The sequence below is a fragment of the Prunus dulcis genome, chromosome 1, assembly GCF_902201215.1.
Source record: "Prunus dulcis chromosome 1, ALMONDv2, whole genome shotgun sequence".
Classification (NCBI taxonomy): domain Eukaryota; kingdom Viridiplantae; phylum Streptophyta; class Magnoliopsida; order Rosales; family Rosaceae; genus Prunus; species Prunus dulcis.
Genome location: NC_047650.1, coordinates 30,855,887 through 30,882,303, shown reverse-complemented (window position 1 = coordinate 30,882,303; position 26,417 = coordinate 30,855,887). Strand labels below are relative to the sequence as shown.

The 26,417-nt window shown below is 37.1% G+C and overlaps 3 protein-coding genes and 1 long non-coding RNA gene across 8 annotated transcripts; 2 read left to right on the top strand and 2 right to left on the bottom strand.

The window, feature by feature from the left end:
- Positions 1–745: 745 nt before the first annotated feature.
- LOC117615700 lies at positions 746–5,425 on the bottom strand. 2 transcript variants are annotated; one of them, XM_034344834.1, is made up of 5 exons: positions 4,807–5,425; positions 4,148–4,209; positions 1,881–4,040; positions 1,661–1,754; positions 746–1,582 (listed from the first exon to the last, which is right to left on the bottom strand). In XM_034344834.1, the coding sequence occupies exons 1-5, from the start codon at positions 4,913–4,915 to the stop codon at positions 960–962; spliced, it is 3,048 nt and encodes a 1,015-aa protein (XP_034200725.1). In that variant the 5' UTR covers positions 4,916–5,425; the 3' UTR covers positions 746–959. The 2 variants fall into 2 exon arrangements, with proteins under 2 accessions (XP_034200725.1, XP_034200726.1); XM_034344835.1 differs by having other exon boundaries at positions 746–1,576.
- Positions 5,426–7,138: 1,713 nt separating this feature from the next.
- LOC117613798 lies at positions 7,139–10,115 on the top strand. Its single transcript, XR_004583802.1, has 3 exons — positions 7,139–7,651; positions 7,742–9,408; positions 9,533–10,115. It is a non-coding gene; the product is annotated as an uncharacterized LOC117613798 (long non-coding RNA).
- A 5,256-nt stretch (positions 10,116–15,371) lies between these two features.
- LOC117624201 (phosphatidylinositol transfer protein 3) lies at positions 15,372–18,648 on the top strand. Of its 3 annotated transcripts, none has more exons than XM_034355346.1 (6): positions 15,372–15,619; positions 16,627–16,741; positions 16,841–17,017; positions 17,100–17,198; positions 17,283–17,528; positions 17,978–18,648. In XM_034355346.1, the coding sequence occupies exons 2-6, from the start codon at positions 16,679–16,681 to the stop codon at positions 18,275–18,277; spliced, it is 885 nt and encodes a 294-aa protein (XP_034211237.1). In that variant the 5' UTR covers positions 15,372–15,619; positions 16,627–16,678; the 3' UTR covers positions 18,278–18,648. The 3 variants fall into 3 exon arrangements, with proteins under 3 accessions (XP_034211237.1, XP_034211245.1, XP_034211251.1); XM_034355354.1 differs by lacking the exon at positions 15,372–15,619 and adding an exon at positions 15,775–16,274; XM_034355360.1 differs by lacking the exon at positions 15,372–15,619 and adding an exon at positions 15,775–16,438.
- Positions 18,649–18,805: 157 nt separating this feature from the next.
- LOC117624187 (uncharacterized protein At1g01500) lies at positions 18,806–22,555 on the bottom strand. Of its 2 annotated transcripts, none has more exons than XM_034355332.1 (3): positions 22,118–22,555; positions 20,413–21,224; positions 18,806–19,375 (listed from the first exon to the last, which is right to left on the bottom strand). In XM_034355332.1, exons 2-3 carry the CDS (start codon positions 21,118–21,120, stop codon positions 19,142–19,144), a joined length of 942 nt encoding a protein of 313 aa, XP_034211223.1. In that variant the 5' UTR covers positions 21,121–21,224; positions 22,118–22,555; the 3' UTR covers positions 18,806–19,141. The 2 variants fall into 2 exon arrangements, with proteins under 2 accessions (XP_034211223.1, XP_034211227.1); XM_034355336.1 differs by lacking the exon at positions 22,118–22,555 and adding an exon at positions 21,806–22,090.
- Positions 22,556–26,417: the final 3,862 nt, after the last annotated feature.

Sequence of the window (26,417 nt, the reverse complement as noted above, 5' to 3'; positions counted from 1 at the left end):
CATTTCCAGCTTAAAAGAACTTTGAGCAACATAGAAAAGTAAGGCATTTGCCAATTAAAGAGCACTGAAAAAAAAGCTTCTTATATAATAGTAGAATATGAATTGCTTACTTCAGGAACAAACACGTAAAGGTAAGCCAACTTTAAGAAGTTGGGTATAATTGGTGCACAAGTAATCTTATGTGTTTGGTTTTTTATTCAGAGTGTTCGATTTTTTGCTTAACAAAGTTCTGTCTTTTGTTTTATTGAGTTTGGTTTTTGCTTCATAGGGTTAAGATATTTTTCTTCATAGGGTTCGACTTTTTCTTTAATAGGGTTTAATTTCTGCTTTACTGGGTTTTGGTTTTTTGCTTCATAGAGTTCGATTTTTTGCATTATTGTGTTGGTTTGTTCGGTTATGAAAGGTCCAATCAAGTAAAAGTACGAACTTTATGTTAAGAACCATGGGTAGAACTCGGCTTGTAAAGGAAGGATGGCCGTGAACTCTTAAGCCACCATATGATATGCTATTTTTCCAGTGTGACATCTTGAGTCCCAAAGCCAAAAAAATGAACTCTGTGAAGCCAAAACATAACTCTGAAGAAAAAAAAACCCAAAAGTCGAACTTAATGGAGTAAAAAGTTGAATGGTTTGAAGGGAAAATCGAACCAATGAAACAAAAAGCTGAACAAACCCAAACTTAATGAAGAAACAGGCAAACGCATGAAGCAAAAAACTAAACCCAATGACGCAAACGTACACAGGAGTTCAAAAACCAAATATGAAACTGTGATGAACATTTTGATTGCTGGAATAATTCCTCGTAAGAAAACAAAAGCGTGCACTCATTACAAGTTCAACGTATGAACGAGAAATCCTGCAATAAAGGATTGCATTATAATTTATCTCTTACAAAACCAAGTAAACCAGTTGAATAATGAAACAAACTTTTCTCAACTTGTTGCAGCAATGAAAAGAGTGTCACGCATGAAAGAGGTCTCTGGTAAGCTCGTCTACAAGTCCGCTGAGCACAAGCCTCTCCAAATCCTTTATAACTTCATCTACTTCAAGAATTGCAAACATGGTCTCGTCCCAACCCATGTCCCACATACAACTTATGTCAGGCTCCAAGTTATACATATCGCTTTCGAGCATTTTCGGCACATACTCTTCAGCTTCACATTCCAGTTTTCCATTTCTACCATATAATTTGAGCTTTTCGAAATCTTTATGCAATTGTTTAACCAACTCATCCAAGGACTGTGTCTGGATGAAACTTATTGATATCTTCACACAATTAGGATGAACATTGAGCTCTTGCCTTCTCCCTTTTCTTTTCATTACTTCATAGCCGCAGTCTAATGTGAGCTTGCTATCTTCATCTTGGCTGCAATTACGACCACTGTCATGAAGAATGCCAAATGGGATATCAAGTTTGAAAAGTGCCTCTGCTGTGTTGAGAAACAGTTGACTCTTTATCACTATCTGCTTCAGGCGGTTTTCACTTTCTGTGAGTGGCTCTTGTTTTCTCCAGTTGAAAGTTTTCTGGTGCTCCAATTGCACTGGATGAGAAATGTCTAAGCTGTCTTCATGGGTTCCTGCAACTTTCAGGAAAGTAATAATTTTTCATTCTGAAAGATACTAAGATGGGAAGTTGAATTGAAAGCAGAGGTTCTACTTACCATTAAGTGTATTTGGTCCAGTTGTGCACTCGTCATCTCCAAAAACAGGTGCTTGATCTTGCTGGATATCAGTTACTAAGACTGAGTTTTGACACTGCATAGCATCCAACAAAGCTTAGTTGAGTTCCCCATCAATTTTGGATTAAGCAAAAGTAATGTAAATGAAAAAGTACACTTTATTTGCAATTCTGGATGTGTGCTGGAGTAAAGATGAACTTACAATGTCATTTGGAACGAGATTTTGTGGTTCTTTAAGGCTGCGGCATTCAAGTTCATTGAAATCATACAAAGTAGAAGCCTGCTCAGCTTCCTTTTGTATGTTTTGTGCCAAAGCTGATGGTCGAATGCTTGATGTTGATTTGTTGGATTTGATGATGCGTGGCTCTGCTTGCTTCAACCTGCTGGTTTTGACTTTTTCTGCTACATTATGGCCACCTAGTTTTTCATGGCTTCTGTGTGCAACTTCTTGCAAAATGGAAGTCTGACGTTTTAGTGGCCTTGTCAAGTTATTCAGCGTTCCATTTCTTCTGGTCACTACTTCGTCGATCCTTCCAGGGATTTCGCTTTTATTCACTCCTCTAGATTTTGCTTTCTGTAAGGGTGCTACATGAACAGGTCTCTCCTCCATAACTGGTGAAATGCCAAAATTTTCTTTTGCTGGTTCAGGGCCTTGGTCGTTTGGAGAAAAATCTTTCAAACTCAAATTCAACTCAGCAGAACTTTTTCTTCTGGCCACATTTCCATTGTAGGTGCCATTTGGAACTCCTTTGGATTGCACTGCAGCAACGGCTTCTCTCATACTTCTCTTATTTACCCTAGCTTGGTCTGTATGTGGCTGCTTTTTTTGCAAATCTACCGCTCCTTTTGATATACTCTTGGATATCGTTTCACTTCCTCGTTTTCCCGATTGCAGCTTTTGTTGTGCACTCTGCTGCTCCTTCACCTCTCCTCTACGCTTTTCTTCTGGTGTCTCTGATCTCCAAAGCATGGATGGCTGCTGAAATTCATGATTGTTCTGCGACTTGTGCTGATTGCTTGGGAGAACCTTGAACCCTGTTTTTCCTTGCATCACAAGTTCAGCTTCAAAACTGTTATGTCCCATAGGTTTATCTGGTTTGATGATTTGAGGGGATTTCCGCTGCTTGTCTGTTTTGGTGGTTGTCTTTCCTGGTCCTTTCACAGGTTTTGGTCCTTCCAAGTCCTTCCATGGTGATTTACCATCATGAATAACCACCTCAAGGCTAACATTGTTGGCAATCTTGCCTTTTTCTGCTTGCAAAACAAAACTAGTATTCTGCAACAAAGGATACTTATTGCCTTCTACAACTTTTTGTCTATTTGTAGATGCCAGATTCTCAATATCCTTAGTCCTAACTCCAGAAATCTTACTGGTTTCCTGTATTGTTTGCCCTGTCGCCCGGCTTTCTCTTTTTGGTTTGGGACTGGAGACTTTCTGTGCCGTGTGCTTCAAGTTCTCATTTTCTGGAAGCTCATTCAGCCCCATTAGTTTTGCAATTACGTTAGGAATCCTTTCCTTTTCTTGTTTAGACTCTTTCTGGTCTGAAAATATTGATTGGTTCTTGACACCAGGGCTATAGCTGACTGATTTCCTCTGAGAAACTGATGTGGAGGTTATTTTGCCTTGCTTTTCATGGTTGAAGCTACTACCTTCAGTAGAGTAAGTGAGAGCTGCGGTCACCTTCTGCTTGAGGCCCGTCCTTCTAACTTCTTGGATTTTATGAGCGTGTCTTGAGGACTTGTCGAAGGAGAACCTTGGTAGATCCAGTTGCATTTGCTCAGCTGGTTTGACAGTGTTGTCTTCATCATCCTCATCATCTTCATCTAGTAATGTGATCCGATTTTTCCTCTGTGAGCTGACCATGTATTCTGAAGCTTCCTGCAGGTTTACAAGCATTCTCAAGGACTCTTCCAAATCCATGGCTCCTTTCATGAGTTCCTTCCCAATTTCTATTGAAAATTTATCAACACTAATGCCATTAGAGCATGCTCTTAGGATTTGGTTTAATTTCTGTGCCCCTCTTGATATTTCTTCAATATGGATATTAGAAAGGTTTGGAAACTGGTTAGTTGAACCCCAGTAACTATTTACACTTCCTTTTCTTTCCAGCTTTCTGAAGTCTATGGATCCCCTTCCAAATTGATTCAAAAATCCCAGCATTGTATTTCTGCTAGATGAATCTGTTCTGCCGAGTTTTCCTCCATTCTCGAGTGCAAAAGCCAAGGCCATGGACAGATCTCCTACTTGTCCTGAGCTCCTATCTCTCCCATAGGCAACAATCTGATTTGAAGCCTCTTGAATGATAGGTGTTCTACCACTTCCTCTATAATTGTTTTGGGGGTTCCCCGTTCTTGAGCCAATCTGCATAAGTGGAAAAAATAGAAAAACACTTAAAAGAGTAAATGAATTTCATTTTGTCTGCTTAACAAATAATCAGATCAGAACAATTTCAGGTAATGATTTCTTACTGTTCCATTTGTCCTCATATCCCCTCTTCCTCTATGAGTTTGCTTGGAATAAGCATATGCATCTGTATCAAGACATGAAAGTTGACAGAGTGAGATGGGAGTAAGCACAATCATTCATTTCTCCATGTAGATATCTGCCCTGTTGCACCTTCTTTGGCTCAGAAGTAGAACATAGCAAAAGAAAAACAGAGTATTTTTGCCTATTTATCCTTCTTTTGCTTTGCTGTTTGTTTAGATAAAACTTAAAATCACTATCCAATACAACTCACCCCCAACCCCTTAACGAATTTCAGAAGTACTGAGTTATATAGCTTGCTTATAAATCTAAGCTTGTCAAATTTGTTGCAGTGCCTAAATATTTGATTTTTTTTTTTTACCTATTTCAATTTGAGAACACAAACACACCAAACATGTTTACTTCTACAACAACAATGAATTTATGATTACTTGCAGCCCGGTAAAAGGATGTTCATTGGCCCATCACCTGATCACTTCTAGCTCTCACAAACGAAGTACAAACAAGTTAATTGTGTTTGTGTTTTAGCTTATCTTCAAGAAGTATTTCTTTCTGCTTTAAGTAATATAGCTTAAACTGCAGCCTTAATTCATGCTCTTTGCTAATGATGAATAATTAAATATGGAATTCATAAATACTTTACCTATGGCCATTGAGTTAGAACGGTTGGAGCTCTGAGGTGCAGCCATTTTTTCCTTCCGGACGCGCAGATCATCCAACAGCTTCTGCGCAAAATCCGATCGCTTCGCCATGTTGTGCTTGCAGACTTGCAGTGCAGCAACTCTGTTTCAGCTGTCTCTCCAATATCATCCAGCTACAAATTGGTAGATTTCATTTACAAATACAGAGATGAGAAGGGATGGTCTGTTACTTTAATTTGTGGGTGGCAGGATCCTTTCAAAGTTTGGTTTAGGTGGGAAGTCTAGTCCCAGCTAAAATTACAATAAAATTAATATTAATAGAAATTGTTTTGATCATAATAGCATAGAAAGGTTTGAGTGAACGTCAGCTCTCTCTCTATCTGTGTGACATTCGTGTGCCTGACTTATATTCCAATCTAAGCAATAGCTGAGATTTCGAGAAGCTTCTCTTCCAAGCTTTCTTTTTCAGCAACTTTTTCCTGTTTCGCTTGGTCTTAAAATGGGTATGAGTATCTGCTTCTGCTTCTGCTTCTCTCTCCATGGGAAGAGTCTCTGAAACTTTTACTCTTCATGATGATTCGGAAGAAAGTGGAAAATGGGAAACGTATAACTCACGACAAAGGATGATCAATTATGAAGGGTTGAAATTGACAACTAAATAAGCAATTAACATCTTGAGTTCGGATGAGACGACTTTCCAAAAAAACCAAAAAAACAAAAAACAAAAAAAATCGTGAGACTACTATTAAGTGCATGATGCAGGTTCCATGAATGAATATGGTATCTACGTTTGGTTGAGTGTCTTCTAGTTTTTCTCCGTCGTGACTCATGGAAAGCATCGTTTGTGTTGTCATCTCCATTCACCGAGTTTTTTATGCTTTGCTTTCTATAACAAGATAATTTTTAAAAAAAATTAAAAAAAGAAAAGAAATTTAACCTCATAAAATAAAGCAAAGATGGAGACAGCAGATCCGACTGCCTCCTCCCACACATAACCTTCGCATGCTCAATTGACTAACCATCCTTCTCTTTCCAATGCTGAAAAAAGTTTATAATTCGATTCTTTATAATAATAACAAATATTTACTCTTAAAGCAAACACTCTTCTAATTTAAAGAGAAACCCAATTCACTCTTAATTATCTCACATTCCTTAGATTTCCTAATCATACTTAATTTTCATCACATTACTCCTACTTGCGTGTGATAGTTGATTAAGATTAGGGGTGGACATGGCTCAGATTGGATCTGTTTCATCTCAAAATCACGGTCAAATAAATTAAAGTATAATAGTTTGGTTCGATTCGATTTTGATAAAAGTCCTAAAGAAAACTGATCAAACCAAATCAATTTAAGACAGTTTGTTTCGGTTTGGTTTGACCGGTTAGGGCCTAAGCCCAATTCTCTTTTCTTTTGCGTTGTTTTTTTATAAATATTGTTAGCCCAATTACAATAACAAAATTAACAACTTGCTCCATAATTAAATCATTTTCTAGAGTACGAAACCATCCTAAAGCCTAACATGTCATAAAACTTCAAATTTCAATTATTAATATAGCTCAATTCAAATATTCATATATGATTATTACTAATTAGAGGATTACACAAGTAAAATATAATATAAATAATAAATATACACATAAACGGTCTGGTTCGGTTTAGGCCAGTTTATAAAAGCTCAAAATCAATTCAAATCAAGTCATATACGATCTGATTTGGTTTTTAAATCGTTTAACTTTTTTTTAATCAAAACCAAACCATATAGATAATTACGGTTTAATTCAGCTGATTTCATTGGTTCAACCGGATTGATACCCACCCCTAATTAAGACCACTGTTGAGGAATTAATAGTCTTAATTTGATTTCCATTAGAATTAAAGGCCCCTTATTATTTCACACACAAAAAAAACTTGCTTTTAGTTAACAAATACAAAGAATTTATAGTTGGGCCTCTGTGGAAGGTAGTTGTCTTTTAGAGAAAGCCCAGCGCATGACTGGTTTTCCCAACCCTATGTGCAAGGTAGCTGTCTTTTCTAGAAAGGCCAGCCCACGACTGGTTTTCTGAATCCGAACCCAAGTTCGTCTCGTATTTTCAAGTTTCAACCAACCACCAGGCAACATGCAAACCACGTGTCCCGGTTAGAAAAAAATATCTCACCATCGAGAACCTTCTTCGCATAAGAGCCGTCGATTCCTTGCCCAAATCTACGGGCTTAAATCGCCAAACTTTCAGGTGTTTTCCTAACAATGTGAATCTGACGGTTGATATTTTAAGCCAATCACCACAGCCGTTGGATTGTGCATACATTCCAATATAAATCCACGACCCAGGTCCTTTTTCATCAAGTATTATGCCGTCGCCGGCATATCATTTGTTTTCTTTCGGCCTCTCGCGTAATTTATCATAGATCTCTTTTTTTACTTGTTGATCTTTTCTTCTTGATTTTTCTCAAACAAATTTCGACCGTACCGTTTCTTGATCTACGTTTCGGTAACTCGTTTCTTTTCCCGCTTAAAGTTTCGTGCCAATATTGGCCATGAATTTGTTGTCTATGTCGCATGTTCAGATTCTCGTTTTCGTTTCGGATCGGATAAGTTTGAGCGATCCGATCCGCAAATGGGAAATCGTTCCTCCTGAATCCAGTTTCGTTTCCGATCTTGGTTCTTGTTCTGTTCACATAACATCAGCTCAGTCTCAATTTCTTATCCGATCGGGAAAGACCGGAAATCTTCCCTCATGAATTTTACTGGTCATGGCTCTGGATCTGTTCATACCGAAACGTAACAATCTCGTTTCCATTTCGGATCGGGAAAGATCGGAATGTTCTCCCTCATCAATCCGGCAAGGTATATATTGGATCCGATTAAATTTAATTTTATGCTTCTTGAGCATGCCTGTTTCCTCATATACTTTCTTCTTTTATTATTTTTTTTCAGAAGATAAACCGTCGCTAATTGTCAACGGAGCAATTGCTTAATTTTGTTCGTACGATTCTCTGCTTAAGTTGCTTGGATTGTGATGAAGACGATGGATGATCCACATAATCATGAAACTGATACTCTCCTTGTAAGTTGTTATAATAATTTCATCATGAAGACAATGGATCTAGGCTGACCGAGGGAAGCTAGGAAAGAGTGAGATCTAAGGTATATAATCTGTTAATATTATGAGTGTTTGTTCTCAGACCTTTGCCATTGCAGGTGCGCTTGCATGGCAGGTCAAAAAAGCCCTAATAAATTAATTTTTTTGGGTTTTGTGGGGGAAGAGGTACGGGTTTTTTTTCCTTTTCCCGCCCGGCTCTTCCCCCTTCTGCGGGCTCTCTCTCTCTCTCTCTCTCTCTCTCTCTCTCTCTCTCTCTCTCTCGTTTATTCTGTCTGGTCTATGCTTGCATATCTACATTTGCACGCCAATCATAATTTGGTGGCACGGATAAGGCCAACAAGGATACCAATCTCAATCTGGCTTCACGAAGAAGGTAATTAACAGCTCTCGACCCACTTATTGATTCTTTAATTTCAAAAACAATATGCAGAAAATCTACAGAAAACAAAATCATTCTTACAAGGGTACATTTGATGATGATCGCTCTGTTTCATACACTTATCATAACATAGTTTAACAACGATCAAGGGAAACATTCTCACCAGTGACATCAAGAAATTAGTTGCACACACTGACATCAAGAAAGAATTTGCTATTTATTTGTCATATTTATGTTTCCTAATGGCTAAAGATAGAAATGAGGTACTGAAGCTCTATTGGAAGCCCCTTTTCAGTCTATCATGGCAATCGGGAAAATCTACAAAATGGAATGGTTCCCAAACATATACTATAGTTGTAACAAAAAACATTCCAACATTGTGTTATATAAATTATGAAGATGTAGCATTTTTTGCAAGGCCTTCAAATTACTATTATTTAGTGTGGATCTCCGTTTAATTTATATGCTCAGGGCGCATTTATTTACCATATTCATGTTTCCTGGTGGATAACGATATAAAGAAACGCTTCTACTGTGCATTTATGCCCCATTTGAGTTTTACATAACAACCAGGAGAATCTCACTAAATTGAATCGAAGTTTTTATGAGAATTCTCAATCTCTTGGAGCCGAGTGTTTTTTGTGCTATTAATTTGATTTTCTCCTGATTCGTATGCTATATTTGATAGTGTGATTATTTTGTGAATTTGTGGATGTGATATGTTATCACAGTATTCAAGGCAAAATGTATCATTAGTTTGGTTTGTTTGTGTAATGGCATGGGGATAGATAGTGATAGACATGATCCTTGGTGCTGTAATGGGGGATGGTCTGTGAGTAGTCTGTTCCCCTATAAAAACTTTACTTTCCTACCAGCTTGGAACGTGGTTGTCTCTCTAAGCATAATATAAATCGTATGGTTCACGAATCCTAAAACAATATGTTCCACCATGGACTTCTCTTTTGGAAGAGCGCCAGCCTGTTTTATGAACTGTCATGTGGAAGAATGCAGTTCTGATCTGAGAGTTGGTTTACGACAAGCTTCTCATGTGGAAGAGTGCAGAGGCTGTCCTGCTGGTTGACGCATTGGAAGAACACAGTTTTGAGGCTGAATATATAATTGGTAAGTGAAATGCTACCCTTTACTTAATTTTCCTGTTTGATGACCGGCATTCATCTATACTGACTAATTTCTTGACCAGTCATTGATCTGAACTAAATGCTATGGCATCTGCTTTTGTCTGTAGCTGTTCAGCTGTTCATGGATGGAGCACGTGATGGAGATGTAGTTTGTTGATCTCTGCTATTCTTGTGCTGTGCTCGTCCCTTTGTAATTTGGTGATCATCAGAGGCAAAAACAACATAATGGAAATGCTCGCTTCTTTTGTGCTCTAGTATTTGGTGATCAGCAAAAGGCAAAGACAGCATAACTCGTGTTGTTTTTAGAAATTTGGTTTGGGCCTTGTCAATTATCCAGCGGTGTTTTTTTTTTAATTGAAGGAGATTGAAATTCAGTTTGTTTGGATCAAAGGTAAATTGCAACGAGTTCTGGAATTGTCTCTATTGGAACCCACTATGCATGCGTATTTGTCATCTATTTGAAATTAGCCGTATTGTGTTGTCTGTTGTGTGGATGCCCATTGTTGACCATTTTTGCCTGGACTGGCGGTTCTTTTGGCCCTGCTGCGGTTCTTTTTGCCCTTCCTCGTCTCCCTCTCCCTGTAAGTAATGCGTTAATGTGACCATGAGGGGGGCTGTGAAATATTATGTAATTATATTGATGCTTTTTGTTCCAAATAAATTATTGTCATTGGAGACGATTATTATTATGCAGTGTCTAACTGAACATCTTTTTCTTCAAAAATATATAAACGTGTTATCTTGTTGGGCTTCGATAATTTGGGTGTGTGGCTTGGTCGTGGAGGGTGTTTTCTATTTTGTGGATCCATAAGCTCATTGGTTAGAGCGCCCAAACTAAGAGGTTTGGGAGGTTGGTGGTTCGAATCCACCTGGATCCGTTACATCCAACTTACTGAATCAATTTTTATTTTGTTTTCATGCGACTTTGTCATTTGTTTTGTAGGTGTTTTGCCTCCTTTACCTTGTGTTATGCAGGCAAAAGAGAACCTGATACGCCTGGAATATCTTGCGATTGCTTTGCGAAGTCAGACAGGTTGTATTTTTCTATCTGGGAAGTCTTTAGATCGAAGAAAAATCTTGTGCTATTTACTTGTGATTTATGTTTCAGTATGGTAGCTTCTTTGTTGGGAATGGGAATCGTATTCTTGCTATCAGTGCAAAAAGCCAACACCAAATTGCTGATCGTCCTCAGAATATAAATCATACCTAACTTGATGTAACGATGCCTAAATTCAAACAAGTTATGCAGCACAACAAAACAAATGAACCACAGAAAATTAAAGTATTTCTAGTTTAAAGTTGGTAGATATTGACTTGCCACGTGCCAACAAGACGCAGAGAACCCACCACGTATCGAATACGCCCACACAGACAAAACAAATAAAGACGAGTCATTGACCCAAAAAAAAAACAAACAAACAAGGACGAGTCACAGGTTTCACTTTGAGATATTTAGTGATATACCCATTTCTAGCATTAATATTATAAATAAATCTTACACAATTGAATTCCTATAAACAAACCCAAAAAAAACCCAAAAAATGATAGCTAGCCTTATTGAATTTAATATTGATTATTAAATTACTTTGATGCCCTATTGAGTGCTTTGGGTATTTTTATGAGATTTTGGGGTTGGGCTTGTTTTAAGAAATTGATGGCAGTTTTGTAATTTATAAGAAGTTAAAACTTTTTTGTTATGTTGTAAATGGGCTTTGGGTGTGTTTCTAAAGTCCATTTTATATAGGGTATTTTTATAATTTGGGCATCCATATTGGGTATAATAGTGAATCTCCCTTTTACTTTTCCTCCTTTGATCTTTAGCCCACGACCAATGGGGAATGGGGCTCCCGCTACGTGATGGATAGGGGCGTTCTGATTGTAAAACCCTTAAAACTCATTTCCATTGCAATCCTTTACACTTTCAGGAAATGTAAATATCCTTTTTTTTTTATTTCCAATGAGATAGATATAAACTGGAGATATAAAAATAACATGTAAGGAAATGATTTTATATCAAGTTGAAGCAAAATGATATTTTTAGGATTTTGTTAGCTATCTCACCTTTTATATGTTTGGTGGAACCACCACTTTTGCATTATTTCTCCTCCTTTTTGGCATGTGGGGCTCGGCAAATGTGGATGTAAGGCCATCTCCAGTCATGAGCCACAGGTCAAATATAGTCTTAAAATAATGTAAAACTCATCTCCAGCTATGGGAAAAGAAGAAAAATTTAGCCCTCCAACTAGGCCAAATATAGCCCAACTTTGGCCAATGCCAAATTTTTTTGTGGGCCCAGTGCATGTGTTTTTCAAGAGGAGAAAGTATTACGTGTGGGCAAGAACACAAAACATCTCATGCAACTGCATATCCAACAGTTAATATTAAAGGCACATTGACATCATCAATGACGTCAATTAGCCATTAGGTTTTTATTTTTATTTTTAATAACCTTTTTAAATTAGTTTTGTTTTAAATATATATATATATATAATTGGTTTCTGATTATTGGAGGTCAGAATCATTGATTGAAAAGTTATTATTTATTTAAAATCTATTTAAATGTTTTAAATTCATTTTGTTTATAATATATATATATATTTAAAAATATTGTTTATAAATCGTAGTTTAATTAAATTAAATAATACATAGTTGTGGAGTATGAGTGTTGAACTATAGTTTTTCTCAAAATAATAAAATATGAAGGGCCCTAAAATATAGCAATGCAAGACTAGAGACAAAAAAATTTAGCTGTGCACCATTCTTTAAAAAATCAATATTTTGAGGGCTAAATTTTTAACTATAGACTACATTTAGCCCTATAACTGAAGATGGTCTTAACTCATATGTAAATGTCAATTCTTTTTACATTTTTCAGCCAAATACTATATTTATATTCATTTACACCTCATTATTGGAGCATGTAGTTGTAAATTTACATTTCTCTTTATACCTTTGCAATGGAGATGCTCTAAAGTCATCTCCTTTTTGTTACCAAAAAAAAAAAAAACAGTAATCTCCTTTTCATTAATAATACCTTCTTGAATCCATTTTTATTTGAAAAATCCACATATTTTCTGTTTTTCCACAACCACAAACTGTTTTTTTTTGGGGGGTCGGTGTTCTCATAAAAATTCATGCTCCACTTATTTTTTTGGTAAATATGCTCCACTTTTTCAACTTACCCAACAGAGAGTTCCAAGAAGATCGTTAAATCCTCCACTCAAGTTTTGCCACGTTGCATGGCAGCAAACCAGGACCTTTGATCCTCTCGCACAGGCCAGACGTGCAACTAAAGAGGTTGAAAAACTGACAGGCGTACGTACTTACCCGTCACCACTTGGCCACTTGCCTGTCGCGTCTTGTCTTGAGCTGTTCCACATAAGAGCATCCCCTCAAAGGAAAATTCTCCGAAAATACCAACCATCAAATTTAAATTTAATGATTGATGTGACAATTTGACATTTTACACTACTTTACATTTTATCGATATGTCAAATTAAATTATTAAATTATTATATTTTAGTGTTGATTTATTTTTAATTAAAAAATAAAATATTCATTTGACATCTTATGTAATAACTCAAAACAAAATATCTAAAAAGAAATAAAATATCTAAAAAGTAAGGATAATATCTTCTAGCAAAAAGACTATTTTGCCATCGCATTATTTAATATGGAAAAATTGACTTTTTGATCGAGAAAGAATTTGGCAGTTCCGCTTACGCCGTTGCGTAGAGCACGGCGAAACGAGTTCGTAGACACAGAGTAGACCCAAATCGGAGCTGTAACGAAGAAGATATGGTCTAAATACCGCGAAGGGCAAATCGATAATTTGAGAAAATGTCAGATTTTTTTATCTCTTCTCTCTCCTCTCCCCCGTCAGTCTTCTCTCTCTCTCTCTCTCCTCTCTCCCTCTCCCGTCGCACCCAGCCGTGAGACGCTTCAACTTCTAAGCGACGGCCCGGCCACCACAGGCCGAGCTGATCTCCACCGTGGGCACCGTCGGCTCTGCCTCCCTCTCGCCGTCACGACCTGACCGTCCTCCACCCTTGGGTTGCCCGGAGTTGATCGGAAAGACATGATTTCCTACGGATGTTCACCCGAGTTCACCCGATCTTCCAGCTCGAATTTCTCCTTCGTTTCTCCACCAAATCAATCGAGTAAGGCACCAGAGGTCCAGTCGACCTGCAGGAAGGACCTTCGAAAGGTCCAATTAGCTCGGACCATCAGTGTTCTTTCATAAACGATTTTATATGCATGAGTTATATCTTAAACGATTTTATATGCATGAGTTATATAAATGAGATTATTTAAGTGATTTTTATAATGATTTTATACAAATAAGCTTTTACAAATCAGTTTATATGGGTTAATGTCATTATTTGATCTTGAAGAAGTTTTATGAACTATTCATTTCGAACGTGATTTGTGCTGTACAATACTTTGATTTACGTGTTGTTTAGTTACTGAAGCTCAGTAATATAAAAAGCAGAGTTTGAGAACTCTATCAGAGGAGATAGCAGCAACATTTCAGTTTCACAAAAAGGCAGTGAGTTATTAGATTTTTCTAAAAATAGTTTATTTTAGAACCACCATGTACCCACCATTTACTTGGTGATTACCCAGAGTTGGACCGATGTCCACGGACATCCAGTCCGATTTCAGTTTATGTCAGTGCACTTGACTTTGCCTCACGAGTTACGGGGACGCTCGGACCGTGAGTGCCAGGATTTGCGGCTCGGCAGACTTGGTGTCCCGAGACCTGCCAGGATTGCGGCTCGGCTGACTCTGTGTCCCCGAGACCTGCCAGGATTGCGGATCAGGCTGACTACGGTCCCCTACATCCTGCCAGAGCGACTCGAGCTGACTTGGTGTCATCGAGGAATCTGCCGGCAGATCAGGCTGATCATAGTCCCCTGATTTCGCCAGTTTGCGGCTCGGGTAGACTGCGTGGCGCCCGAGACCTGCCAGGGGAATTGACGGATATGACAAGGGTACAAATAGGTGGTATTTTCAAAGGATTTTGAGTTTTCTTTTATTCAATTATGACTTTCAGTTATTTTATATCAGTTTCTTTGATATTCGTGCATTTATATCTTTACATATTTGTTCAGTTATACGAGCACATTCATCAGTAGGTTTTTACATGCTTATTTGAATACCTTGTATTGAAATATAGACAAACCCTCGATTTAGATCCTTACTTATTTTTAAATGGGGGTTATTATGTTTATAAAATTGTTTTCAAGAACATTATTTTTGTCCACTCACAACTTTAAACTTGTTTTTCGCCCCCAGGCCGTAGAAGTGCGCAGGATCCACCACCGGGCCATCCCTAGCTTCCGCGCCACCAAGTAAGGTAGAGTTTTATGGAAAAGTTCTTGAAACTCTGTGAACTTTATAAAATGCTCTGATATCTAGTTTTAGTGGAAAACTGGAGCTGGTGAATACTTGGTTATTCTATTCTGGCAGTTGGTGTGGATTTATTCGATTGTTTAACAGGTGGAAAAATTTGGATTTGGTCAAAATACAGGGGAGATTCTGCCGAATTTTCGGCAGAAGTCTAAGGGAAAATTTAAAAAGAATTTGAAACAAAAAGGGTAAAAAGTCCTTTGTGCCCGACATTCGCCAGGTGTCGGACACGCACAGGACTTGGCTCGAATTCCAAAGTGAAAATTGGGTCGGGTCCTGTCATCTTACTTTTGGGATGTCAAAAATAACATCTCAGTGTCTAGCCTTTATTCCACATCAGCTTTAACACATCAGTTGGAGTGATGTGAGATATTATTTCTAATCGTTCAATATCTATGTGACACTTTTAATACATCGGTTAGAAATGCTCTAACACATGGGGGTGGCTTTGGCAGCCTGTCATTGCTTGAAACGACACCGGACAGTGCCTTTAACATTGCCGCCAACTAAAGGAAAGAAAAAGCGAGCAGCAGCAAGCAGCATAGACGAGAGTGAGTCCACTCTCTCCCATTCTGGAGGGCCAAAATATCTGGACCTGTCATAACAGTAACAGGACACAAGCCACTCCAGAAAGGTTCAGTCTTCCCCCTTTTTCTTGTTCATTTTTCGTCACCGGCTCTCCTCATGTGTAAGTCATGACATTTTCGTGAACAAAACAACCCCCTTCTCTCTCTCTCTTCCTGGCAATTGGCAAGGTTTGAGGCTTGGAGCTGCAGGTAGAGGTAAGTTTTCTCTGTTGAAATCTTTCTTTGGGGCTCGTTTTTCTGTTCATGTGTATGCCTTCTAACAATTTGTTCATGTCTTTTATTCTGTTTTTTTATGTTGCATATTTCTCTTGAAAATTGTTTGATGCATAAGATGGGATTTTTTTCTTTTTCTTAATAATGAATTTTTAAAAAAAATTATAATTGTTTTTTATAATGCATAGTAGCAATTCTGATTTCTGGGTTTGTTCTGATTCTTCCGGATTGCCTTAGTAAAAGTCAAAAGAATTGAGCTTGGAAAATGGAACGCTCACCTTTTGACTACCAAGGATTGATTATTATTATAGGCAGACAAGCATATAAACAGAGACCACCAATTTCCGGGGCCCATATGTGGAAATATCTCCTGCTGAACGGTCAACAATCAATATTGTTCATTTAATTTTCTTTCGGGTCATTAATTTTTTTCATTCAGGTTCAGTTTTTTGTGGAGCATTGGGTTATTTCATTGTTGACTTCTGGGTCTTGTCTGTTTTTTTCTTTCTTGGAAGATGGGGTTGGTTGAATCACGTTTCATTAGTTGATGATATATAGCGCAATTTGCGTGATTGCTCTTCATTTATTTATAATTTTTTCTGCAACTCTTGAGATACTGGAAGTTGGAACCACTCTGGTTAGTTTCTGATTTACAGTAGTATATTATTTACTAAAACCTATTTAGATGTCAAAATCTTACCGTGGAAACTACGTAGTTTTGATGACATGAAACCAAACATCCTACAATATATTACCTCGTCGTCAAGTTTATGGCCTTGTGGCTAAATTACTTGTTGGCTGGTGAGGTTCACTGCTAAATACAGAATTACTGCTTTTTATTTTGCGGTTTTCAGCAAAGTTATGCTTCGTGTTTTGTTTAATAAACTTGAATGTTCAATCTGGCCTCTCTTTGTGATGCGATTTCAATCTTTTCTGTTGCTTAATTACGCAGGGTACTTTCTTATCTTGTGTGATGTTTGATGTTCTAGGTGAATTTGAACTCAATTTCCAAACGATTGTTGCTTCAAATAATCTGTGAGCATGTTTCGCCTCTGGAGCAGTTCCCATCACCAAGACAATGATCCCTCGCAGCATGAAGTGAAGGTAATGACAAGTTTGAAATTTAAAAGTTTTGAAGGGAAAATGCTTTTCACCTTGCCAAGAAATCTTTCTTAGTTGACTTCATACTGCAATTAAGTGCAGATCAATGAGCTGAAGGCTGCAATTGGACCGCTATCCGGGCGTAGTTTACAGTTCTGCACTGATGCGTGCTTCAGGAGATATTTGGAGGCACGGAATTGGAACGTAGACAAAGCCAAGAAAATGTTGGAAGAAACACTTAATTGGAGATCAACCTACAAGCCTGAGGAAATCTGCTGGGTAAATCGCTTTCCATATTACAATGGTCTCTGTTTCATGCTTTAAATTTCTGCTGACTTATTTACATGGGTTATATTTTCAGGGCGAAGTTGCAAATGAGGGTGAGACTGGAAAAGTTTACAGGGCAAATTTTCGTGATCGTAGCGGGAGGACTGTTCTTATACTGAGACCAGGAATGCAGGTATTAAGCGTTGTCAATTCATATAGTTAATTCCTTCAGCTTTCTTCATTAGGCTGAAGTTTAATGCTGCTAGAAATGTCGCAGAACACGGTATCAATAGACAATCAAATGCGTCATCTAGTCTATCTCATAGAGAATGCTGTCTTCAACCTTCCTGAGGGCCAAGAACAGATGGCGTGGTTGATAGACTTCACCGGGTGGACGCTAAGTACTACCGTGCCTGTCAAATCTGCACGAGACACCATCAATATTTTACAGAACCACTACCCTGAGAGATTAGCCGTAGCATTTCTCTACAACCCCCCACGGATTTTTGAAGCATTTTGGAAGGTTTGAGTTTTATTCTTCCTAGTTGCTTCTTACGGCTTCATTAATATCACCTCTGTCACAAGGATCAATAGTCTTCTTGGTTCATGCTAACGCTGTGGTCCTTCCCTTCACATGCTCCCAGACAGAACAAATTAAGACACAAACTACTAGGCCTATGTGTTTGTTGTTGATATGAAGCAGATGTCTCCATTAACTTATGATCTTTTAGCAGCTGTTCCAAGTTAACATGTTTTAAATTTTACGAGTTGCTTCCCGCTTGGTTTTTTCCCGTCAACCATATGAAATTGAATTACTGTTATGATTTTGAAATCATTCAAATTCATGAGAGATAATTCAATTGAGAATCTGAGATTCCTATTTTCCCAGTAACTTTTGTTCTGCTTTTGTGTTCATGTTATTAGAGTTTTCTATTATAATAATTGCTGTGTTGCCCTGTTCTGTTGGTGCAGATTGTCAAGTACTTCTTGGACAACAAGACATTCCACAAGGTCAAGTTTGTTTACCCCAAGAATAAAGACAGCGTGGAGCTTATGAAGCAATATTTTGATGAGAAAAATCTCCCTACTGAGTTTGGAGGGCATGCCATACTAAACTATGACCATGAGGAGTTCTCGAAATTAATGACTCAAGATGATGTGAGATCAGCTGCCTTTTGGGGTCGCGATGACAAGCTACCACATTATGGTAACGGGCATTCTGGAGCCGAGGTGGCTCCTGAACCGGTGTGCCTTGCACCGGTAGCCAGCTGAATCATCACCGGAAACCTCCATAGCAGGAGCTCATAAGTATATGAGAATAAGTGAGATGGACTAACTGGGTGAGCTGGTAAGCTAACATGAGCTTAGAGCCTGCAAGCAACAATCCGGCAGGAATTGTATTAGTTCCTTGGGGACCTTTTCTCTTGCAGGAGAGGTATCTGAGTGCCGTGGCGAGAGACTACATTACAACTAGACATATTTAGTTACTACATTACCATTTAAAAAACAAAGTAGCGATCTGATTTTATTTTATTATATTCTATGGATATTGTTCCTTATCTGATATATACCTCTCAAGTCCTATGCCAAAGTGATAGGATCATTTGACTTCCAACTGAGAAATTAAATCAGATCTTGAAATACACTTTTATGTCTCATCAGTTCCCAACTTAATCAATATTTAGTAATGAACCCCCACCATTACGCCATCTCTATCCTGCCCAATGAAGTTTCCTAGACATTAAAGCAAGTCTTCGGGATATTCATGTGTATGTAATCTCTTGAAAGTATAAGCGGAAGTAACATTGAAACAATATAGCTTTGCCTTTACTAGCTTTGGAGAAAGAGATGTTATTTACAACGAAATACAATCTTTAGACAAGGTATATACTATGGCCGCCAAATAAAAGACTGTTATCCCTTTCCATTACACAGGAACTAGATATCTATCATACGGTACCCTTCCCTTCTAAACAAACCTCTCATCAAGAGTTTATGGAGAAAATTACAGAGAAAATACAAAAACAAAAAACTGTCAGCTACACAAACAGTGCTAAGTCAAAATCTGTAGTTCAAGATGCATGTCAGACACAGGCGAAGTTAGCTGCCTTTGCTAGTATGCTCAGATTAAAGGACTCACACCAGTCGCCTCTTGAAAGTTCGAGTGGTCGTTTGGTAAGTACGGACCAGCAAACCGACCCCGATACCAATTCCAAGACAAACGCCGAGTCCGATACCGACACCAACTCTCACACCAGCATTGAACCATGAGAGCTCGCCATCTTCCCCATCCATATATTCTGTCCTCCTCCAGTACAGGTTGCTGTACTCTTCCTCATTCTCTGGCTTGTAGTTTCCGTATTCTGCTATCTGTAATTCAAGAAAGATTAGGGAATCCAACACCCCATGCAAAGAATAAATAATGAAAATAAAAGAGATAGAAACAGTTAAAAGCATCAGATAAGGATTACAAAGAATGATATCCAACAAAGGAAGACATAAGGTCTAATTATTTACCCCTTCCTTACCCTCTTTAAGAAAGAGGAAAACCAGCTGAAAAAATTTCATGGATGCCATCCTAACCAGGGTAATTAAAGCTCTCAACTACTAACTTCTTTCCCTCATTACCTATCCGATCTAAAGGGAGAAGAGGGAGAGTTAGGGTACAAACTATGGATCAAAGTTAACAAGCTCAGTCCGATTTGTTAATGGACACAGGACACAACTTATGAACAATCCAAGATAATAAAAGGCCATTCCAACCTCAGCGCACTGTCTACAACTACCCAGCAGAATGTGGTCCCCACATCGACAGGCCATCGGCACGTGTCTTTGGATGGGGCCAATCCATGTCTGACTCCAGAAAAACAAGGATGTGAAAAACAATGCAACAGAAAACAAAATGGGCAATTGAGTATAACCCCATCACTTGAAGACTGTGCCCTGCCCATGAGACCCATGTGCCATGAAAAACCATTAAGATAAGATTCTGTTTTCAAGTGCTTGTATAACAAGGATTTCAGTAACAAGAAACATGTTTCTGAGCAGGAAGCACAGGCAGTCTTAAGACCCGCAACAAAAAGGTAACAAAGAGCAACAATTTCCCCATACCGCTATATAGTTTCAGATCACGGAGTCCTGCCTCTCACACGAAGAGATTGTTCAATAACCTCATTTACCCATATGACTATAAGGACTGGGGAACAAAACTTCAGACGAATTTCTCCATGATAACAAACAAATACTGAGCCTAGACTGAAGCACTAGATGAACACAGGAAATTATTTTTGAGAATCAGAACCTAGCCCCTTACAACATGCATATGCCAACACTGCCCTAAGACACCATATGAACGCAACTAGGGCAAAAAACTGAGATCATATTATCACACAAATTGCAGTATGTACCTCCATATCAAGCCCAGGAGAGACATCTTTCTGGCATTCAGTTGTCTCGTACTCGGGGATTGCATCCAGAGTGCTCATTCTATTATGTTTCTTCCGGAAATTAAGCTGCAGGGTCTTGGTTAAGATGATTGGTGTCCCAGAGAAGCAGCCTGTGATGTAAACCTCAATGGTTGGTGCAGGTAATTCAGCGCCACCAAGTTGTTTCCCCTTCAAAAATCCAGTGCCAGCGGTAATCTCTGATTCACAATTCATGCTCCATCGCTTGGCATAGCTTTTTGATTCACCAGTGAAACCATTGCTATTAGACATATCTAACACCCCAGACAGGATGAGATCTTCTTTGTCAAACACTTCAAATTTCGCACTTCCCGTCAGCCTTATGCTGTCTGTATTCACAAATGTGGCTTCTTCAGATTTCTTATCGACCCGATCCCTTCTAAGATGTGAAGAGACGCCTTCAGAAAAAATGCTACTTTTAGCACCATTGATTTCCAAAAGGGTATCTGGGAATAGAGGAATGTGGTTGAGAGTAAGATGCTTTGGGGTCGAATCATCGACCTTAAAGTTGCTAACCCTCACATAGAAGACTCTCAGATCAAACCAGGATGAAGCTAATTTACTGCAGGGCTGGTAAGGAGAGTATCTAATAATCTGGAGGTCAGGATTGGCAACTTCCCCATTGTTCGCTCTTCCATTCAAACCATCCATTGTTAAGGAGGGTGATCCTTACTTAAATCCCTCAATATTGACTAAAATGGCGATGTCATTGTAGTATGAACTATACAAGGTGAACTCAGACTGAAATAAGAAACCTGTTAACAAAAGACAAGAATATTTTCTATGTTCAGATAATCACACCAAAAAAAAAACCCCAGAAATCCGGATGGTCAACTCCAATCCATGAAACCAGAACCTAATGAAGAAAAGGTTGGGTTTCCAAGCAAAAACGTATTTTAAGGGAAAAAGAAAAATAGAAACCTAAATTTAGGAACAGAAACCCTTGGAATGAGGAAAAAAATAAGTCAAACTCACAAAATCCAGCTATACAGGCTCATAAATAGAATCTGAAAAGAAAAATATACATTCTCACTATCCTTGTGAAAGATAAACAGAAATCTAACTTCATAAAAGCTAAAGATATGTACATAAATAGGATTAGCAGAGAAAGTTAGCCAAAAAATATAGCAAATCAATCCAATTCGAATCAAATATCCACAAAAACTGACTGAACAAGCTGACAAAATAGGAAAAACACTTGTTTTACAGATTGAAGTTTAGAGCTTAACACTGCACTAACATAATCTTCCACGAAAAAGAAACTTCAACCGAAAAAAACAAAGAAGATATATATATATATATTTTTAGTTCAGGGGATTGAAACAGGGAGACCCACCAGCAGCTCCTGGAATTAAACAAGAACTGAACAATTCACATCTCTGTCTTCAAATTCAATTTCGTGCAGTTTCAAAAGAAAGCAACCGAACTGAAACTCAATATATACAACTCTGTAATTATTTTCAAGAAAATATTACAAAGTATTGAAAAGATAGAAAACACACATAAACTTATATGCTGCAAAAACCGCCCGCAATTAGCCATCAAAGCACACGTCACGCAAGCAGCCAAATGTCTCTCGCTCTCAAACCTTACAGAGCCACAAACAAATAAATGGCTATGAAATGAAATTGAAATAAACCACACTTACCAAGTAATTGTTTCAATTCCATCCACAATCTCAGCAAAAGAGATTGACTTCTCAAAAAAAACAAAATCGCTTTCCGGTGTCCACCTCCAACTCCAAGGTTGAATCTTTTGATACTCGCCCAGAATTCGTGACTACCAATATTAGTGACCTAAGTCGTCAAAAAAATCAAACAAAATAAAAAAGCAAAGTCTATTTCCTGTTTTTGGGTTGAAAAAAGGTTGAAGTGTGTGTATTCTGAAAGTCTCCAAAGAAATGTCTGAAATGCGGTGATGGGTTTTGTAGGAGAATGTTGATATGGGCCTCCTCTGACCTTTATTCATCTTCATCATCTTATCCGATTGGGATGCAAAGAATTTGCACTCACGAGGCTGCTGTCCCTGAAAGGGATAGGCATGGCCAAAAGCTTAGTGAGAAATTAATGGCTTTAAATTTATTTATTTTCCTTCTTTGAAGGATAAAACTAAGGATTCAATGTATTATATATATATTCAGACCCAAAAAAAAAAAAGTAATATATATACGATAATCTACTTTAAATGAATGTAAACTAATGATGTACATAAACAAATTAAAAAATAACAAATTTTTATAACAGTTTTAAGAAATTGATGGCAGTTTTGTAATTTATAAAAAGTTAAAAGCTTTTTTGTTATGTTGTAAATGGGCTTTGGGTGTGTTTCTAAAGTCCATTTTATATATGGTATTTTTATAATTTGGGCCCCTATATTGGGTATAATAGTGAATCTCCCATAAAACTAAGGATTCAATGTATTATATATATATATATATATATATATTCAGACCCAAAAAAAAAAAAGTAATATATATACGATAATCTACTTTAAATGAATGTAAACTAATGATGTACATAAACAAATTAAAAAATAACAAATAAAAAATAACAGCAACCAAAATATTTTTTTTTTCAAAAAAAGAAGGAATAATTGGGATGCTTTTGTACATAGATATATGATGTACAACATCAGCAACTATTCAAAGAGAATGACGCATGTCATGAGAAAAAGGATAATGTCCAAAAGAGAAAGTTGATAGCATTCCCTATGATATATGATGTACAACAACAACAATTATTAGGAAGACTATCGATAAGAGATCATACATATATGAAGGTGTAATAAAAAAATTGAATAGATTTTTTACCTCCACTTGACAAGCACATACGTTCAAAGAATGGAAAGTGTAGAGCATGTCAAAGTTTATAGGCCCTGTGTGGTTCACATAATGGATTTGAGAGGAAATCATCTCCTATGTTATTTCTCAAGGGATAGGAAATAGAAGATTTATTTCCTCCACTTGGTAATGCGGGAAAGTAACTGGAAGACATCACTTTATTTCTTTTCCTATGTTTGTTTAGAGTATGAATGGAAAACAAAATTTGTATAATATTCCAATTATACATATACTAAATCAAATTAAAAAAATGCATTTAATTATATATATATTGTAACTCTAAATTGTTAATGGAGACAAAATGGTCATGAAAAATGTGCATTTAATGTTGGCTTATTTTTCCAAACTTTCCCATTATGAGGGAAAACAAAACCCAAGTTAGGAGGAGAGCTTCATTTTCCCCCTACTTTCCTATGTGCCAAGCAACCATTTCTCATGTCTAGACTTACCAAACATGAAAAAACAATTGATTTCTTGTTCTCAAGCCTCATTTCCCATGACATATGTTCTGTCAAGGCCTTTTGTATTTATACTTATAACTTTAAATTATAAGGAAATCGGGCAACTCATTAATTCCTTCAAAATAAATAACTTTTTGAATATATTTAAACTTTGTTTGACTTCTAAAAAGTCATAATTACATACACCTAGATTTCAATGCATTTTTTTGGGGATACGATTTCCCCACTCCCTTTTTTTTCCACTTAGTCCCCTTTTAGTTAATGGAAAATGAGACTTGGGGATGGGAAATCAATTGCTTTATCATGTTTGGGTAATCAATAGCTTTCCCATGTTTGGGAAATCGTTACCTGGCCATGGGAAAGTAGGGGGGAAAGTGAAGCCATCCTCCCAATTCGGGTTTTGTTTTCCCTCCTCATGAGAAAGTTTGGAAAAATGAGCCAACATTAAATACACATTTTTCATGACCATTTTGTCCTCATTAACAATTTAGAATTACAATATATCATTAAATGCATTCTTTTTTATTTGATTTAATATGAGTATAATTCATATTTTATACAAACTTTGTTTTCCGTTCCTACTCAAAACAAACATAGGAAAGGAAATAAAGTGGTATCTCCTGATTACTTTCCCAGCATTACCAAACGTGGGAAAGGAATCTTCCATTTCCCATCCTTTGGGAAATGACATGGGAAATAATTTCTCCTCAAATTTGTTCTGTGAACCAAACGGAGCCTTACACTCCCTTTTGCTTTTTAATACTTTTTAATCAATTTTGTTCTTTCTTTTTCCTATTCTACCATTACCCTACATTAATTTCTTTTTACTTCACTTTTATATTAGTTCTTTTTCTTTATACTTAATTTTCCAACTTGCACTATGTTTTCAGTATTTTTTTTCCTTTAATCGAATAAGAAATTAAGTTTTTTTTTTCTTCACTTTAATACTGAAAATGTAGTGTAAGTTGGAAAATTAAGTATAAAGAAAAAGAAATAATGTAAAAGTGAAGTAAAAAAGAAATTAATATAGGATAATGATAGAATAGGAAAGAGAAAGAACAAAATTGATTAAAAAGTATTAAAAAGCAAAAGGGAGTGCAAGTGGAGAAAATGTGAGTGGGGAAATCAGCTCATTTTTTTTAAAAAAAGTAAATTGAAATTTGAATTGAATACACCCAAACTTTTATAAATTCAGATACAAAATGAAAAGAACACTCACTCTAACCAACTTGACTAAGCCTGCAATGATTCGATGTATGGAAGCACTTTATTCTCTTTGTATTTATCTTTTCTTTCGTGGGTGCAATTTAAACAAGTCTGATAACACAAAAACTAAGGATCATTATGGCCATTTCTAGTCCAAATGCTTTGGGCGTGAAGTAAAATTGTAATGAAATTCAAAGCATTCATATATAGGGCCCAGAAATAGCCCACTGCAGGTTTGTGTAGGTGAAGAACAAACCCAATCTGGCCTTATTGAATTTGGTAACATATGTTCAATACAACCTGATTAGTTTATACAACATATGTTCTACTAGAATGTCATACATTATTATTATATTGTTGATTCGCCTCCTTTAAGAAAGAAGAAATGTGGCAGCTGCTCAACCTCTCGTTGACCATTTGACCTTGACAACATGTGGCAGCTTCATAATGCCACATCACGATAACAAATCATCTGTGAAGTCCCATTTGTTTCTAGACGAAAATAAATTAAAATCAGTTTGGAAAAATTATAGGATTAAAATTGTAATACTTGATTTATCCGTTCATGGACCCACCGGCCATCACATATTTGCCGTCGGCAGCTCGCTCTCAAATGCTTACGAGACAAGTCGGATGACGCCTCTACGCAACTTTCCACGAGTCGCGTGTGAGTTACGAACTTACGAGGACTATTTACGAACTTTGACCTTGTTGGTCGGTCAAATAAATCATAAACTTTCGGCAACCCGACCTTATAGATATAAATGAAATGTTTGTTGGGTACTGTTATTATCATAAAAGAGGCAAAATCTTTATTGGTACTTTTGTTATATTGCCATTCACTAGTATGGAAAACTCAATTTAATTCCTTCTTTTATCAATAGCGCGCATGCCAGGCCCACAAAACATTTTGAGCCTTGCTAGATCATGAACTCCTCCTCCCCCTTCTATTTTTCAAAAAAAGAAAAGAAATAAAACCCTTGGTTTTTCTATTTTTTATATTATGAATTCTGATTTTATGATTAATGAGTGACAAATCATATTATTAGTTGGAATTGTTAGTATCATTGTCACGGCTGCTCTTAAAAAAAAAAAAAAAAAAAAGTAAATAAGTGAACAAAAGAGAAGTGAAATAAATTTGCTCAAATAGTCGTATATTAATATCTGTAGTGGATTTTGTGTGTTTCTTTTTCTTCCTTTAATTAATTAATTGCGTAGGAACAGAAATAAGACAAGGGGACTGGAGCCAAACGCGCATCAATGATGAAGGCTGATAAAGTGGGGCACTCTCTCTCTCTCTCAAACGAATATTGATGATGATGATCGATTTCTATCGAGCCATCCATCAATCCATCAAAGATGAAAGATCAAACATCAAAGGTCAAGAGGTAGTCTGTAGGGTACAGCTAAAGAAGTAGAAGTAGGGTATCAAAGCTCAAAAG